Below are 19,849 nucleotides of genomic sequence, written 5' to 3'. Positions count from 1 at the left end.
ATTGTGATGCAAAACGATTGATATGCAAAACCGAAAAATACGATAGAAAACCACATGTATTTTTACCAGTAAAAACACCAATACCGACATATCCAGGAGAGAAAATTCATATTGATATATTTGCATACAACGCAAATTTTTTATTTATCACGTCAATCGATAAATTTTCAAAGTATGTTAAAATTCGACCGATAAAATCGAAATCAATTGCTGACATAAAAGAAGTATTACTACAACTTTTATATGGCTGGGACTTGCCAGCCCAAATTGTTACAGATAACGAATGTACTTTTGTATCGAATGTAATCGAACAATCAATATTAAATCTAGGAGTCAAAATCTTCAAAACTCCAGTTAATCGTTCAGAAACCAATGGTCAAATAGAGAGATGTCATTCGACTATTAGAGAAATAGCGAGATGTACGAAAAAACTCAATCCAGAAATGAGTATCATAACATTAGTGGAACAAGCCGTTTATAAATATAATCATACTATTCACTCATTTATAAAGGATACACCAAGAAATGTGTACGTAGGAGAACGATCAGATGATCCACAAGAAAGAGCAAGAATAAGAGAAGCTACAAATGAAAGAATACTCGAAATATTCAAAAAGAATGATGAAAAAATCAAAGATGAAAAATATAAAGACTATGAAGAAAATGAATACGTATATGAAAGGAAGAAAACCAATAATAAACGCGAAAGTCGTTTCAACATAATAAAAGTAAAGGAGAATCATCCAACTTATATAATTGATTCGAATAATCGAAAAATTCATAAAATGAATCTAAGAAAATAAGGAAGAAATATTAATACACTCTTTGAAATTCTTTTAACTATCGTTACAGAGTGATTACAACCCTGTTGATCAAGCTTATTGTAGCAGATATAAGCATATATGATCTAAGTAATAATCCCTTAGCTATAATACCAATAAGTAAAGCTAAAGTTCGAATCGGATATGTAAGGACCATACATCCAATCGATTTATCAAACATAGAAGAAGCAGTAGAAAAAACGTTTGAAGAAATTCCAAATGGAATCCATACGGCATCAATTGAAAGTTTGATTAATATAAAGGCTAGAACGCTACAGGAAACCTTTAGAAAGATTAGACCGTTTACAAACAGAGAAAAACGATGGGACATGATCGGAAAAGTTTGGAAATGGATCGCAGGAAATCCAGACGCCGACGACCTACACATTATTAACTCAACGATAAACTCCCTAATTGCTGAAAACAACAAACAAGTAGTTATCCACCAAGGTTTAAATGAACGACTCCAACAAATAACAGAAGTCGCCAACACGGTTATCAACATTGAAAATCAACGATACGAAACGCACCAGACAGAGATTCGTCAATTAATCCTGTTATCAAACATGAACATGCTACAAGAAAAATTAGAAGAAATTGAAGATGCCATCATACTCGCGAAACACGGGATTCCAAGCAGCAAGCTACTATCCCTAGATGATCTAAACTCCATAGCCCAATTCCTAGAGAGTAACAACATTACTTACCGTACTCCAGAGGAATTGCAAGGGCAATCAACTGCGCAAGTTGCTGTAAACCAAACGCATATTATCTACATACTAAAGTTCCCCAAAGTAACCACACAAATGTACGAATACGAATACATTGACTCCATAATACAGCACGAGAGACGGATTATCGTAAAACAAAATTTCATAATACGAAATCGAACGCATGTATTCGAAATTACGGAAAGATGCCAAGAGCAGGAAGATTTATAAATATGCCAACAAGTAAATCTGCAACAACCCACCAAATGCATAGAAAAACTCGTGAAACGAGAAGACGCTGAATGTCAATACGAAAAAATTTACTCGAAAGGATTGGTGAAACGCATTAATGACGCCAATATTCTCATTAATGATGCAATCGCAGAAATATCGTCAAATTGCAGTAATGCAAACCAAGTATTGAACGGGTCATACTTGATACAATTTGAAAATTGCAACATAATCATCGGAGAAATTTATTCAAACGATGAAGCCATCATTCCCGGTAAACCATACCACTCGACAGCGGGAGTAAAAGTCAACATAAGCGAAATTGAAGACAGACCACCGATAGAATATCTAAACAATCTTACGTTGCAACATCGAGAAACGCTACAAAGTATAAATCTACAAAACAATTCCATCAAATGGAAAATTTATGCATTCGGAGGAACGTTCATGTTGCTATTCATATGCGCAACCGTAATCTGCTTATTTTTCAATAGAAAGAGAATGGTAAAAGTAAACATAAACCAAGAACCGCAACGCGGAGAAACATTCGTAAGCAGACCAACATCATTCCACGCAGCAACAAGACTTTGAGGACAAAGTCATTTAAGAAGGGAGGAGTCAAGACAACGCCAGCGCATACATTGTGGACAACGCCATCGCATACATTGTGGACATCGCCAGAGCATACATTGTGAGTCAACATTCGATCATCGCGACGCGGCCCCCGGACCACAATATTATGCTGAGTTGCAGCTTCCCATAGCAACGCGGACCGCCCGCATTATGCTGAGTTGCAGATTCCCGCAGCGACGCGGACCACCTAGAATCAGAAGACCGTGAACCAACGATCCAGATCGCGAACCGATCATCAGTTGGTATCCAGCATCCGAACACGATAGTTGGGTATTAACCCGCACATATGTTGTAGGAAATAAAGTTTAAGTTTTTTTAAAACTCAAACACCCGCAGCAGTGCGTTAAATGTTTGTTTGGGCGCAAGTCGGCAGTGGATTTTCTGAAATACGTACAATTCTAATACTCTAGATGGAAATTATGCTAGTTTTATATTTATCCCGCCGCTAAGATGCACCCTAAGTAGGAATGTTTTTTCCACTAACAAGCAGTTTCCCCCCGTTTTGATAACACTTTCCCTTGGCGTGATCGGTGGAAATTATGGAATGAAAATGGTGCTTCCCGAATCTTTCGTAGGCCAGGTTGTTTGGTCACATTCGGCGGTGGAAATTAGTCACACTTCTTATCTTAACTGTTTCACCACAAAACTACCACCGTTTTCTAGTCACGGGAGTCCCGCAAGGCTCTTGTGAGGGGGATAAGGAACATGGAACTCGAGTCGGTTTTGCATGATACTTTTTCCTACTCAACTTATTTTGCATCCGGAAAGACGGAGAACAAGGCCCGGCGAGATGTTTCACGCAAATTTCCCGTTCGTTTTCCGTGGGAAAGGGGTGCGATTAAAGTGCACAGAGAGAGGGAAGAGGGCAGAGCACCGAAGCGACGATTTTGGGAAAGTTTTCGTCCTTTTTCCTGTGCCCTTTATAGTATGTATATGTATGGTCTAAAATCTGTTTTACTATTGGCGGATATTAGTTCAATAAAGACAATTTTAGTAAAGTAAAACTGTTGAAACCACTTTCTCGGTAAGATCGATCACTGTACATGGTTAAACTGTCGACGATACACAGCCTCTAACGTGAAAATGATCGACATCACCCAATAGTATTGGCAATACTGTATAGAAAACGCAGGTGTTGGATAGTCCAAAAATTGTGGAAAAATCTGGTGAATCTAATCTTTCCTTTATTTCATGCTCAACTTTGTTGTAATGTTCAACCGAAGTGATTGTTAATAGTCAAAGACTTTAGTCATTCGATAGTTGACTTCGAATTTTATTGCTCGATTGTGATTTTACGAAAAACTATACTTCATTCACATGCGACCGTTTGTGTCTTCTATTGCTTTCATTCAGTATTGTGTATTATTGAAGTTACCGTACGCCAACATAAACATCGCGACCGGCAACCCATTTTCGCAACATCAGCATCGCTCCCACGATGACCACGACGACGCGTACGTTACCGGCAACATGATGCGCAAGTAAAACGCAGCATCAGCATTGTTCCCACAGGAGGAACGATGCAAACCTAGGGACCAAGATCAAGCATAATAATAAAGAGTTAGTCTGAATAAGACCGTCAACCAGGACGGGATCTTTTATTAAAAATCTCGCCCCAGCGTTGAAAACATAACTGGCGCCCGAAGTCGGGACCCTTGTGCAGTAACAGTATAACAGTTGCACCCAAAAACTGAAGACACCTCTAGCTGCCTCTATAACGAGAATTCGGTAACTGGACTATTTTCCATCGCGGATCAACTCTACGATTTGCATTACCAGAGCGCGACCAGGTGCGCTGCATAACAAAGGGCATGAATTTCCTGATCACCATCTTATTGTGAGTATTTCCAAATTCCGAAACGTGAAAAGTGTTTACTCGCATACATATTAAGAAGTGATTAGTGAAATTGTCACACATTGAAAGGCAAGTAGCTTTCATACAACGTGGTGACGTAAATGAAAGGCAAGTAGCTTTCATAGGAGGAAATATTAGTAAAATTGTCACACATTGAAAGGCAAGTAGCTTTCATACAACGTGGTGACGTAAATGAAAGGCAAGTAGCTTTCATTGGAGCAAATATTAGTAAAATTGTCACACATTGAAAGGCAAGTAGCTTTCATACAACGTGGTGACGTAAATGAAAGGCAAGTAGCTTTCATTGGAGGAAGTGAAGTGATCGAAATGCAAGAAGCTTTCGTTTAGGAGGAAGTGACGATAGTGCTTGTATTCTAGAAGGTCACGTAAGTGAAAGGCAAGAAGCTTTCACCACAGGAAGTGAACTAAGTGAAAGGAATGAAGCTTTAGTTGAAGGATACTGAGCAAGATGGCAAACCCAAACCCAATCATCTTCCCAGCACGCCTTAACGCGTAAACCCATGTACCGATAGCTGATCCATCGGCCTCCGGACCGATAGCCGCTCCTCGGTTTACTATCGACACAACTATAAGTTTCGAAGATCGTGGTAAAATCCCGCAGATTGTGAGAGATCTGCCCGATTTTTATGGAAATCCACGAGACCTCAGTCAGTGGATATTGGACGTCGAAGATGTCCTAGAACTCTTTGACGATCTAAAGGATAGTTTTCAGTACCATCTACTGATTAAAACTATTCGTAGGAAGATAAAAGGGGAGGCAAACGATGCCTTGATAACAAGCAATACCCCTACTAAGTGGGAGAACATCAAAGAAGTGCTGAAGTTGTACTATGCAGATAAGAGGGACCTTATGACCCTCGATAATCAACTGAAATCGTTAGTACGAACCAAGCAGGAGAGTATAGAGAGCTACTACTCTAGAGTTAGGGAACTCGTAACGATCATTAGTTCAGCCATTTCCATGGATGACCAATGGAAAGGGCACGAACTAGTGCTAATGCGATTGTACAATCAGATCGCACTAGACACATTCATTCGTGGACTAGGTGACCCGCTCTCCAGATTCTGCAAAAATTTCAGACCACAAAGCCTCGCACAAGCATACAGCTATTGCGTGGACTTTTTGAACCTGGACGCACGTAACGCCCCTGTTAACATACCAGCGTGGCATCCGATTCCAACTACGGCGTTGCGAGAGCACCTGTCCCGCCACCGAGACAGTTTATCACTCCGAATAATTTAAAGGCCGCCACCAATCCCGCAACCCCGAAATTTTAAACCAGATAACGGACCCAATGTATTCGCACCAAACAGGACTTTTGTTCAGCCACAAACACGTCCGGAAACAATGGACACGAGTACACTTCGCACCAACAGGGCAAAGGCGAGGGCAAAGTGATTCTATGAGAGCTCATGGACCTGACGCAAAACGATTCGCGCATGCGTTAGAAGAAATATTTAGTTCCGAAGAGTACGAGAAATGGTACGATCAACAGTACGAACAAAACAAGGAACCGATAAACATCGATGAATGCCTTGGAACCCTCGGTAGTATCAAAATCGAGGATAAGGAAGACGAACCCATAGAACTAGAGGTACACCAAGCCGAAAACGGGGGAAAGGAAGAAGACCATTTTTTAGAAACGGAATGGGTATCGAAGTGGTTCGGGTAAAACCTCTTCCGTACATTTTGATACCCACGACTAAAGGGCCCCTCAAAATGCTCGTTGACAGTGGAGCCAACGTTAACGTTATTTAAAAAAAAAATGGGCCTTAGCATCGGGAAAACCAATAAAAACCACAGGAGCACAGAATGTAAGAGGAGTCACGGGAAATCAAGAAATAAACCAGTCTGTGACACTAAATTTATTTCAACCTTATTTAGACACAAAATTCAAATTTTTAATTTTTGACTTCCATTCGTTTTTCGATGGAATCTTAGGAACCGAAATAGTTTTTGGGGATAGGTTTAACCTATCCTCCGGAGCAAAGACGCTCCAGATAAAATGCAACTCAGAAAAATTAAAAAACATGCCATTGTAATTCTACACACCCACTCCAACCCCAAGACGGACCATTAATAAAGCTGAAAATATCGATAATCTGAACAAAATTCGAATATCCCACCTGAATGACACTGAGAAAGCTTCGCTTCTCAAAATCCTAACCAAATCGAAACCAGTTTTCTATAATCCTGACAGGAAGCTTACTTGTTCAACTAACGTCGAATGTAGCATTCGCACTACAGACGACATCCCAGTGTATCAAAAAACATATCCATACCCACTAGCATACAAGGCAGAAGTAGAGAAGCAATTAGAAAAACTGCTTCACGATGGCATAATAAGACCATCAGTTGTCAGTTGTCAGTCATCAACAACGGTCGCGTTCTTTCCTGCTCCCAAGTCATCGCAGTTTTACTCAACACTTCCTACGTGTTCCAGTCATTTCGGTTATCGCGAATTCCGAGTTCCGTTTTCCTGAAAGCAAAGAAAGCTTCGTTATTTCTTTTCCGTTCCTGTTTCGGCCCGTTACCCGATACTGTTTGACCATGTCGTCGTGCTATGGCTGCAGCGAGCGCATCGAGGAGTCCCCATTGGTTTGCAGTGGATACTGTGGATTGTCGTTCCACAGAGAATGCACCGGTGTGTCCTGTGGTGGCCTGGCTGAGTTGGATGCGGGTCGCGGCCTCCTTTGGATGTGCAGGGAGTGCTTCGAAGTGCGAGGTAGCGGCAAAGTTGGGCTGATTGCTGAATTGGACGCGCTGCTTCGAAAAGTGGTGAATGGCGTCGAGACCACCTTGCTGGCCGCCATCTCTTCTTTGAGAGAAGATATCCTCTCTCAACTCACGAGTAAACAAACATGGCCTCTCCTCACCACTCACTCGGCTACGCGCTTTGCTCAGCATCCCTCCGAGCCTTCTCACCTGGGCACTTCACTCAACGTATCACGCACTCCGGCTGAGTCACAACCACTGCTGCAAAACGGTTTTGATACGCGCACTTCTAATGATGATCCGTCGATGATTCCTCTTAGCACACCTCGCATTTGGCTGTTCCTATCCCGCTTTGCCCCTACCGTTACCGAGGACCACGTTACCACTATGGTTTCGACACGGCTGTCCTTGAAAAGGGAAGAAATATCGGTGCGGAAGCTCGTCAAGCAGGACGTCGACGCGAGTAAGCTGCGCTTCATTTCATTCAAAGTCGCGGTCCCCGCCACAAAACGAGATGCCGCGTTGTCGCCTGCTTCATGGCCAACTGCATTCGCCTTTAGAGAGTTTGTCTTCAGGGAACGCTATCCCCCGGTAGCCACGGTCTCGTTGTCACCAACTGGGGTCTCTTCACCGCCTATTTACACTACCAACGACTCCACTGTTCCTGCTGTTGCCTCCACGAGCGGTGCTTCTCGGAGGAACCAGATGCGGACCCCACCGGAAAGTTTGACAGCGCCGAAGAAGAGAACCCGAGCGGACCATGCGAGGATTGAGACTGGCAAAGATTCATCCGCAATCGACCCCGTCCCCGAATAGCGCACTACCATTCACACACATTGTCCTTCGTCTGTAAGTGTACCGCATGCCTCACCTGTAGTCCCGTCGCACCGCCTCACCTGTAGTCCCGTCGCACGGACTCCGCTCAATGTTTACTACCAGAACGTTCGGGGTCTACGCACAAAAATAACCGAGCTGTCATTATCCCTTTCGGAGGACGAGTATGATATTATTGTGTTCACCGAGACTTGGCTTGATAGTAGCATTCCCTCGAGTCTCTTCATCGATGATAGATATGTGATATGCCGGCGGGATAGAGATTCAGCAAACAGCGTTTATACACGTGGTGGTGGTGTTCTTATCGCCTGCCGGGCTTCACTAGGCCCCGTCGAAGTCCTGACCAGCACCACTACTATTGAGCAAGTTTGGGTTAAACTAAGCACGACCAAACCTGCTATTACCATCGGTGCAATATACCTACCACCTGTCCTATCGCATGATGCTAATGTCATTTCAATGGTTCAACTTAGCATTGCAGAAGTCACGAATTGCCTTGATGTAAACGACCTTCTTCTTGTATTGGGTGATTTTAATCAACCCACGGTAACTTGGGCCCAGCCACGTGCTGCCAGCGATGATGATTATGCCTTGTTTACCGCTTTTGAACATTATGAGCCATATTCCAACGTCGCTAATGGGTTCATCTTTTTGGATGCCGTTGCCAGCAACGGATTATATCAAACAAGCGGCGTGAAAAACTACTGCAATCGGCAGCTGGATTTGGTGTTCGCTAATGCAACGGCCGCTCACGCTTGCTCAAACATAAAGCCCGCTGACAACCCGATGCTGAGATCCGATCCATATCACCCACCGTTGGAATGGCAAATCGCGGTCCGCGCGCCCAACTATCGATCGACCAACACCCACCCGCATCGTCTGAATTTCGCTAGAACGAACGTCTCAGCCCTCCAGTCGCGGATACGAGCATTTGGCGAGCACTTCAGTTGCTCATCGAGCGAAACACTCGACCAGGCAGTTGGCCTATTCACCGGATTTATGAAGGGAGCATTGGAACTATGTGTACCCGCCTCGCAACGTAAACGTAGCCCACCTTGGGCCGACTCTACACTGGTGTATTTGAAAAGGAAAAAATTCTCTGCGGCCAGAACCCATCGACGCCATAATAACCCTGCAACTAGAAGACACCTCTCCGCAGTTACGGGTATTTTTCGCTCGTACAATCACATCCGCCACCAGGGCTATTTGGTTGGAATACGAAAGAAGCTCACATCGCACCCTAATTCCTTATGGGGATATGTTAATAGCAAACGGAAAAACCAGGCACTGCCGCGCTAAATAACTTATAAAACACTTTCGGCTTCTACTCCAGCGGGTGTCGCGGAACTTTTCGCAACACGCTTCGAGGACAGCTTCGTACCGCTAAATGCTACCCCGCCACTAATGAGTGATGTACCACGTGATGCTATTGAATTTCGACTGCCAGATATAACCGAGGCTATGGTGCTTTCGTGTCTTGCGAGCATCAAACCCTCAACCAGTCCTGGCCCAACCAGAGATTTTCAATGCATCGCTTCGTAGTGGACAATTCCCGAGCACCTGGAAAGTATCTTGGTTGATACCCACTTATAAAAAGGGGAATCGTTCACAGGCAGAGAACTACCGCGGAATAACCTCGCTTTGTGCATGCTCTAAGGTCTTCGAGCAGATTATTCATGGCCCACTACTTTCGGCCGCGCGGAGCTACATAAGCCCCTACCAACATGGATTTGTGCCGAGCTGCTCCACCTCTACCAACTTGGTTGAGTTTGTCAGCTATGTGAAAACACAACTGGATAAGGGCAACCAGGTTGATGCGATTTACACCGACCTAAAGGTGGCCTCCGATAGCGTGCAGCATAACTTGCTCCTCGCCAAACTCACCGCATTAGGAATGTCACCACCAGCATTAGCATGGCTGAAATCATATATTTCCGGACGGAAATACAATGTAAAGGTAGGAACGCAAACATCTCGCACTGTGATCAGCTCATCCGGCCTACCACAGGGTAGCAATCTTGGCCCTCTACTCTTCCTCCTGTTCATAAATGATGTGACCGCAGCGATCCCGGAGTGCCGGCACTTGATGTTTGCTGACGATATTAAATTGTTCGCTGCCATCCAATCCCATAGCGACTGTGACCAACTCCAGCATCGAATGGATAGCTTCAATCGTTGGTGTACCAATAATGGGCTATCGTTGAGTATTGGGAAATGCCAGGCTATAACGTTCACCAGAGCCCACAACCCGACATGCTTCCCATATTCCATCGACAACATTCCGCTAGAACGTGTCCAGATTATTCGTGATCTGGGTGTCCTATTGGACTGTAGGCTCGATTTCGTCGCACAGTACAACAGCATCATCGAGAGGGGCAACCAGATGCTTAATCTTGTTCTAAGAATGTCGAAGGATCTTCGGGATCCGGTCTGCACTAAGACCCTATACTGTGCACTAGTTCGCTCCATTCTGGAATATGGATCAGTTGTATGGCATCCGACCGCGCAGGTGTGGATCGATCGCCTAGAATCCATCCAGCGAAAATTGACGCGCGTCGCAATCGCTATGCTGCCTTGGAGAGATCGGGACTCGATGCCTCCGTACGCTGCACGTTGCCTACTGTTGGGGTTGGAGCCACTCGCGGACAGGAGAGCCAATGCGCAGCGGATGTTCATGTGTAAATTGCTCAGTGGATCGATTGATGCCCCCGCACTGCTCGAGTCGGTTAACTTTCACGCGCCCTCACGCTCTCTACGGCCTCGGGCTCTCTTAGCGACCAGACACTTCCGTACCCAGCTTGGACAAACGGAACCTATGAATGCCATGTGCGTGGCATTAAATGAAGTGAGTGAACTGTTCGACTTCAATTTGTCCCCTGCGTCATTTCGTGAGCGACTTAGACTCAGCTAGTGCCCTTAATGTCGCTTTTCAATGTTTTAGTAATGTAAGCGTTAAACCTTTGTACAAAATTACTTTTAAGATATGTCTTAGCCACAGGATGGCCAGACTCTATACCAATAAACCAACCAATTATTAAACCAACCAACCATCTAGGTCAGCATGGAATTCACCTGTGTGGGTTGTCCCCAAAAAAATGGACTCCTCAGGTGAAAAGAAATTCCGACTAGTAATAGACTACCGTAAGATTAATGAAAAAACGATTTCAGATAAATACCCCATGCCCGAAATAGCTAACACCACTAGGCGGCAATAGTTATTTTACTACTCTCGATCTTGCGTCGGGATTCCAACAAATCAAAATGAAAGAAGAAGACATCGAGAAGACGGCATTCTCAGTCAATTATGGTAAATATGAATTCGTTCGTATGCCATTTGGCTTGAAAAACGCGCCTGCAATTTTTCAAAGGGCCGTGGACGATGTATTGCGAGACCACATCGGTAAACGATGCTTCGTTTATATTGATGACGTAATAGTCGTAGGTAAAACCCTCGAAGAACACCTGGAAAACCTAGAAATCGTCCTAAAAACCCTGCACGAAGCCAACCTCAAAGTCCAGTTGGACAAAACAGAATTCCTGCATAAATCAGTAGAATTTCTTGGTTACATCATTACAGACAGAGGCATACAACCAAATGAGAAAAAAATAGAAGCAATCAAAAAATTCCCTGAACCCAAAAATCTTAAGCAGGTCAGAGGATTCTTAGGAATGATGGGATAGTATCGGAGGTTTATTAAGGATTTTTCTAAAATAGCCAAACCCTTAACTAAACTCCTAAGGGGGGAAGGAGACTCTAAGAGTGCGAAAAGAATAGATTTAGACGCAAAACAGAGAAAATGCTTTGACAACATGAAACAAATTTTGTCTGGGAACGATATCTTAATGTACCCAGATTTTTCTAAGCCATTCTGCTTAACTACAGATGCATATGACTACGCTCTAGGAGCTGTTTTAAGTCAAGGCTTCACTGGAAACGACCAACCAATCCACTTCGCTTCTCGAACCCTTAACAAAACCGAAGAAGCATATAGCGCCACTGAAAAAGAGCTTCTGGCCATTGTCTGGGCCCTAAAGGTTTTCAGAGCATATCTTTATGGACAGAAGGTAAAAATCTTCACAGAACATCAACCACTCACCTACAATCTCTCCTCTAAGACTTGTAATAGAAAACTTATGAACTGGCGAAACTTTATTGAGGAACATGACTACGATAAGGCGGGAAAAGCGAATGTAGTAGCAGACGCCTTAAGCCGGATCCAAATAAATTCATTAACGCCCACCCAACATTCCGCCGAAGATGATGATTCGCATTACATCATCTCTACTGAAGCACCTTTAAATAGTTTCCGCTCACAAATAATTCTCGAACAAACGAACAATATTCCGGAAACTGTAGTTTTACAACCCTTCCCTGGTTATCGCAGAATTTTGATCAAAAGGACCAAATTTAATGAACAAATTTTGACCACCATTTTAAAAGAATTTTGTGACCCGTCAAAAACCAATGGACTATACACCTCTGAGAAAATTCTGGGACAACTTCAGGAAGTGTACAAAAAATATTTCAGCAGAGCTGGTCTGCTCAAAATTCGATTCACCCAAACACTATTGAAAGATGTTACAGAAGAAGCCGAACAAGAAAAAATCATTCGTGAAACTCACGACAGAGCTCACCGCGGTATACAAGAAAACAAATTTTAGATTTTGAGTGAATTCTATTTCCCGAAAATCACACAACATCTGAAAAAGTATGTACGAGTTTGTGACAAATGCAACACGTCAAAATACGATCGCCAACCGTTAATTATTCCAATCCAGGAAACACCCGTACCAAACTATCCCTATCAAATTCTCCATTTAGATATATTCCAGATAGAATCAAATTATTTCTTATCATGCGTCGATAAATTTAGTAAATACGGACGCATGATACCGATAAAGTCTCGACACAGCATCCACATTGGAAAAGCGTTATGGAACGCAGTTACTTCCTTTGTAATACCAAACACAATCGTAATGGACAACGAACGAGCATTCCAATCACCCGACATTAGAGGGAAATTGCTTCACTTGAACATTACGGTTTACCTAACTCCCAATAGCAAATCCGAAGTGAATGGTGCTGTCGAACGATTTCATTCCACCATCCTCGAACTATATCGAATCCAAAAACAGATCACCCCACATCTACCACCCCGTAACCTCATCCATATAGCAGTCGAAAAACAACACGATCCACTCCTCAACACTGCGAACTCCGAAGGAGATCCTTTTTGGCAAACAACGAGACCCAGACAGACAGACCGACCCAGACACATTAGAACAAATACGAAGCAAATTACATGACGAAATAATTCTTAGATTAAAGGAAGCACAAAGAAAGCAACTTAGAACTACCAATAAGGATAGGACGCCTCCTCCAATACTACGACCAGGCCAAACAATATACGTAAAAGATAAGATCATCAAACCCAAGCATAAAAAGATATTCAAGTAACATTCAGGAATCAAGGTAACGCTAAATTACATAAGTCGAACGTAAAAAACATTGATCTTTCCACAGAATCCCAGCAGCCTTAGGGAACCTCAGCATACAAAACCTCAACAATGATCATGTCGCGATAGTCCACATAGCGCAAAGAAAAATAATCCAAAGACATTCAAAAATCATTCATAAAATTAACATAACCGAGCTACGACACACAGTTGACGACATCAAAGACAAAATATAAACACTCGACTACAACGACACCCAAATCACTGACTTAATGACATGGAAGTTGAACGAACTCGAAGCAAACCTCCAAATTATCCAACCAAACCATCAACGGCAAAAACGATGGGATGCGCTTGGCACAGCCTGCAAATGGTTAGCTGGTTCACCTGACGCTGACGACTTACTTTACATTAACAACGGACTAACAAACCTATCCGAAAACAGCAATAGGCAAATAATCATTAATAACGAAGCTTTCGAGGGAATCAACAACATTACCGATACAATCAACAGCATAATAAGAGAAGAGGAAAACATGTTAGAACAAGTTAAGTCTGTAAACCTTCCCTTAAAAATAATTCTTAATCTAGAAATCCTGAACCACGAGGTAATTAAAATCCAGAATGCTATAACATTCTCAAAGTTAGGGTTAGTTAGTAATAGAATGATAAAACTAGAAGAAGTAAATTTTAAAAACAGAATGCTCTCTGATCAAGGAATACAAACAGAACTCCCCGATGAAGCCGTAGGTTTAACTACGTCTACCGTAGGAACGGACGGAGAAACTATCATCTATGTAATCAGCATACCGAACCTGAGCAACGCATTATACCAGCTTTTGAGCAGATAAAACTGGCAGGAAACGAGTACCTTCATGGCGACGGTAAAATCTACCTTAAAACCAACCCCTGTTCTGGACTAGGCAATTGGAGCCTCTGCAACTTTAACAACCTGAAAGATGTTTCGTCAGATGACTGCATAGCCAATATAGTTAAAGGGCATGACAGTAAGTGCGTCTACGAATCCACAGAAGAAAAACCCGATCGTAACCGTAATGAGCCAAACCATTCTACTGCTGAATGACGTGAACGAGACGCTCATCAACGATTGTGGAATTTCCAACAGGCATCTTTTGGGATCATTCTTGGTCACATACAAGAATTGCACCATCTCGATCCGAGACTTCACTTTCACAAACCAAATTGAGAACACCACAGAATACCCTATTTTTTCGTTGACCACAGGCCTGAACGTCACCAAACATTCCATCGAGCAGCGAACCGATCTTCAAATGCTGACGAAGCTTCAACATAGAAATTTAAACCACCTCTCGGATCTTCAAACAACTGCAGCCAACCACCACTGGACAATCATGGGAGGATTCACTTTCACCACCCTCGTCATCATAATTCTGACAGCCTATATCTTTTTTCACTTCAGAAACCAACCGCGCACCATGTTAATCAACACGGCCACCCCGGTCCAGTTCATCGGAAAAGAATGCCCCAGCCTGCCACGTTCCTACCGACCTCCGTCTTTGAACTTTTAAACATCGAACCAGGAGATTCGACACTTCTGGGGGGAGCAGTTACCGTACGCCAACATAAACATCGCGACCGGCAACCCATTTTCGCAACATCAGCATCGCTTCCACGATGACCACGACGACCGGCAACATGATGCGCAAGTAAAACGCAGCATCAGCATCGTTCCCACGGGAGGAACGATGCAAACCTAAGGACCAAGATCAAGCATAATAATAAAGAGTTAGTCTGAATAAGACCGTCAACCAGGACGGGATCTTTTTTAAAAATCTCGCCCCAGCGTTGAAAACCTAACTTTGATCTTTTATTTTAGTTGACGAATGTATTAACTATTCTGTTAATAGAAATCGACTAATAAACACGCCGTGGAGGATGATCTAAGCAAACATTCTAAATTTTGTTCCGTTGGTTGATGGTTCGTCCTCAAAATCTGAGCTTTGAATACTCAAAAAGGAAAAAAAATCATAGGATGATGATTTTCCCGTTAATAAGTACATCATTTCGCATGTCCTTGATGCTGCTCGAGTGTGTGATTGTGAAGACGTAAATATGTTCAGTTTTAGGGTGTCTAATGTTTGGATTAATACAACTGTTGGAAAAGTTTTAACTTGACTGCAATTTCTTGCAACTTTTTTTTAATCAAAAACCGTACTATGCGGCGTTACAAAAATTCAACTGCGGTTTTGTCGCTTTTCCAACAGAATAGGAACGATGTTTTCTTGCGACCCCTTTTTTTATAGCTTTTCTTCCGCTCCTTCTGTTGGACTCATTTCACGAGATCTTATCCGTCTAACTCCGAACGCCCCTGACTGTCACATTTGCCATCTAACGCGATCATGTTGGTAAACAAAGTTTACATTTTCCCCCGCAGTCCAGCGAATCCATCCGGTCGCTTGACTTCTGTTTACGTGATCGCTCGCATGTGCTCTTAAGGTTCCCTAACTTTAACATCTAATACCGCCAGTTTTGTCGCTGGTCTTTCTAAAAATCCGTTTGCGGTTTTTACAGTAGCTCGCTGAACCTGTCCATCGCTAGCCTTCACTACTTTTACCACTCTCCCCATCGGCCACGTGTTTCTAGGTAAGTCCCCGTCAACAATCAGCACGATGTCTCCAACCTCAATCGGTCGCACCGGTGCGAACCAGTTGGTTCTTCGTGTCAGGGTAGGCAGATACTCCTTGATCCACTTCTTCCAAAATATGTTTGCCAACACCTGCGAAGCCTTCCAGGACATCTTTAGCATTGTTGCGATGACGTTGAGTCCTGCTCTAAGTGGCTCTCCGTTTGCTGTACCTACCAAGAAGTGATTTGGTGGTTCGAATTCGTCATTTAGAGGGACGTGCGTAAGTGGACGGGAATTTACAATCGTCTGAACCTCTCCAAACGTTGAGAGCAGCACCTCGTCTGTAGGTAAGCGGGGAAGCTTTATCTCCCCTAACACCTTCTTGACGGATTTGATCAGCCGTTCCCAGCATCCTCCGAAATGCGGCGCACCCGGCGGGTTGAACTTCCAGATGAAACTTGATGACGTGAATTCTTCAGCTAATTGCCTCTCGTTTACTTCCTTCCAGGCTTCACACAGTTCATGAGACGCGCCAACAAAGTTTGTCCCACAATCGCTGATGATCTCAACCGGTTTACCCCGCAGAGCGATGAACCGTTGAATCGCCAAGATGCATGACGAAGTAGTCAGCGAATGCGCAACCTCCAGATGGATTGCTCTGACGGTCAAACATGTGAAGAGCACTCCCCACCGTTTTTCTACCCGACGACCCACTTCGACCGATAACGGCCCGAAGTAATCCACACCGGTGTAGGTAAAGGGTCGCTGATAAGCTGCTAGGCGTTCCATCGGTACGTTGCCCATCATTGCACGATGGAACGAAGCCGGGATAAAACCAGGCTTAACGTTTACGTTCGAAGGTTTTAGACAAAAACCAGGCTACTCTCGACCATTTTTTTCAAAACTAATCGTGCCCATACCATACGTGCTATCACACCAACTTATGCAGCATCGAAGCATACTAACACTTACTGTTACAAAGTAACACTGGCCGACGACTTTAAAACTAGATAGGAATCCACGCGGTAGTGTTAAAATAAAGTAAACAATAACAGATAGTGACAGGCAGGGTTTAAAAAGTAAGCGAGCCCAATTAAGAGAATATTAAGAACCTTGGTTGGGCGAAATTTCGCCCGATCAAGATGCGCGCATGATGGCCCCGATGGGCATTTTGAAAATAAACCGGCCATCGCGAAACGGCCGTCGCGATAAAGGCGAGTATAAAAGTAAGCGCACCAACGAAAGCGGCTTTCTACTCAGTGATCATACGCCAATAAAGCACCGCGTTTTTTAAAACGTTTCAAACAAGTAAAAAAGCGTTCTTAATACTCGGTAGGGCGTATCGTTCACACTTACCGTTCAGACTCTGACCTTTTTGTATACTGTCAGAACGTTAGAGGATTGAGAACCAAGCTCAATGATTTATATGTTGCTTCCTAGTGTTCTGATTGCGGCATAATATGTTTCACGGAAACCTGGCTTGATGATTCGATTCATTCAGCTTCAATTCTTGCGGATCACTTTGTTATTCACCGGCTGGATAGGAATGCTACCAATAGCACGAAGTCGCGGGGTGGTGGCGTGCTCATCGCTGTCGCCAACTCTCCATCGCTGTCGCCGATCACTCCGATGCGATACCGTTGAGTCTGCAATTGAAAACCTATGGGTGCGAGTTCCATCGGCTGGGCACTGTTTACTAATTGGGGTCTCATATTTGCCACTGAACCTGCGTAACAACCGTGACGTCATTGCAGCTCATGCTAATGCGTTGGTGCAGATGCGCACAAAATATCCTAATAACATAATGTTGCTGCTTGGTGACTTCAATCAGCCGTCCATTAAATGGACAAGTGCAGATGATGGCTCTGTGCGCATCGATCACCGATCGTCGGTCATTCCGGCATGCCTAGCTTGTTTAATCGATGGTTAGTAACGCGGAGTTACGACAACTTAACAAGGTGACGACTTATTCGGATACAGTGCTGGATTTTGTATTTGCAGATGAAGATCTATTTCGCGATGGTATTACTGTATCGCGTGCGCATCAGCTATTGACAGCTGAAGACATCACCCTAGTTTGCTGGTCACAATGGATAACGGTCCTATTCTTTTGCAAGCTAATGAAAATCAGTTCAACAGCAGCTTTGACTTCAGAAAGTGTAATTATAATGTCTTATCTGCTCACTTGTGCTCAACTGATTGGTCGAGGTAGCATCAATGAAGCGGTTGAATACACTTCATCTATCAATAATTGCATGGATATTTGTTGTCTCACAAGGCTTCTCAATCGTCTCTAAAGGCTTCTCAATCGCAAACGACGCTGCCGTGCCGCACAATGCATTATGGTAACCGATCTGCGTGCTCTACAAAGGAGATATGTGTGCTATTTACTGATAAGTTTAGCTCCGTATATGCTAGTGATTCCGCCTTCTATGTAGACGATGAAGCAGTACTATCCCAAGTAACATTTTAAGTTTTATCATGGTTCTAACGATGTTGTTCATGCTCATCATTAAATCTCATATTAAGCGTAAAATATCTTAAAGGCTGTGATAAAACCTTTATAAACCTGTTTTAAGTGTAAGAGGGCCCACTCTACATAATGTTGCACAATAGAACCATTCGTAAACACCAAAGTAATTGTTGTTATTGAGAAATTTCGGGAACAGTTTCTGTTACGGACGGACGGAGGTCTCGATCGAGTTAGAAAATTGGTTCTCAAATTGGTATGTCAAAATATAAAATGTATACACAGACCACACAGACAAGAAAATGAAAGTAAAGGAAGGAACAAATAGCCAACAAAGATGGCCATAAAATGCTTGGATTGGCCAGAAAAGGTTGTTGGTTTAACACAGAACAACCTTACTCGTGGTTTAGGATTAACGCATAGCATAGAAACAGCGATTACCGCTGTTGTTGCATCAATGCAAACTCGCATGTAGATTACGATAAAGGAAACGATTGTTACTTTCGGTACCAAATACAATCGTAAACCAAAATAAACTTGACTTCCCGGATACAATGCAATTGAGAACGAGATGTGTAAGCATGCGTGCAACGACAGCGCTAAAAGTATGGCGCGACAAACATTAATAATTAAATCAAAACGGCAGGGAAAGCAAGATCGCTTAGGGCCACAAAGTTGATACATAACCAAATTCCAACAATAGAACCTTGTAGAAAGAATTGCGAGCGGGCACGATCTAACAATTGAGGGTATTTTAATTGGGAGCGCGGAAACGATACGAACTGTCAGATTTCTCGTCGCGGTCCCATACAAAAGGTAAACAACACCTTTGAAAAAAGCGAAAAAATGGCTAGCCGCGTCGTTTCGTTTCCGCGCATCGTCTCGACACGTAGGTGGCGTCGTTTTGGATCGTCGAGACGGCCAGCCATTTTTTCGCTTTTTTCAAAGTGTTGTTTACCTTTTGTATGGGGCAGTGTCGAGAAGTGTATCGTTTCCGCGCTCCCAATTGTAATACCCTCAAATGTTTTAACAAGTACAAAATCCAGTTAATCGAATTCCAGCGATACAACATTGTAAAAAGAACGAACGATCGAGCGAAGCAAGAACGCGTTGATAAACAATCTTCAGTTGTTTACTCGATCGACATAATGGTCCAAGCGCGTGACCAAAACATGCGAAAGTCAGTGAGTCAGGCCAAAATATAAGCATCTAAGCCTAGACAACAATGTAGTCACAAATGCCTCTCTCCGAAGAGAGTTTGTGTGACCGAAAGACGGTATATTATAGATCGGTGGTCAGCCGTTCGTAATACCGGAGGGTGCCAGACTCGAGATTCGATCCCACACCTGTGGTGTGATGTTTCCTCGCGCTACCGCTGCGCCATGGGCACCCCCGCGTATTTAGGCTTATACTATTCAATTATGCATATGAATCATAGAAAGCTCGATCAAAACAGCAATATGGCTGACCAATACCTAGATCAAAAATAAATA

The 19,849-nt window shown here is 43.3% G+C and overlaps 1 protein-coding gene across 1 annotated transcript; it reads right to left on the bottom strand.

Moving 5' to 3' along the window:
- Positions 1 to 15,751: 15,751 nt before the first annotated feature.
- LOC131291224 (uncharacterized) lies at positions 15,752 to 16,690 on the bottom strand. Its single transcript, XM_058320410.1, has one exon. It carries the CDS (start codon positions 16,688 to 16,690, stop codon positions 15,752 to 15,754), a length of 939 nt encoding a protein of 312 aa, XP_058176393.1.
- Between the last annotated feature and the right edge of the window lie 3,159 nt (positions 16,691 to 19,849).

Source organism: Anopheles ziemanni, chromosome X (assembly GCF_943734765.1).
Source record: "Anopheles ziemanni chromosome X, idAnoZiCoDA_A2_x.2, whole genome shotgun sequence".
Taxonomy (NCBI): Eukaryota; Metazoa; Arthropoda; class Insecta; order Diptera; family Culicidae; genus Anopheles; species Anopheles ziemanni.
The sequence above is the reverse complement of the archived record's forward strand: the minus strand, read 5'-3'. Positions and strand labels throughout refer to the sequence as shown.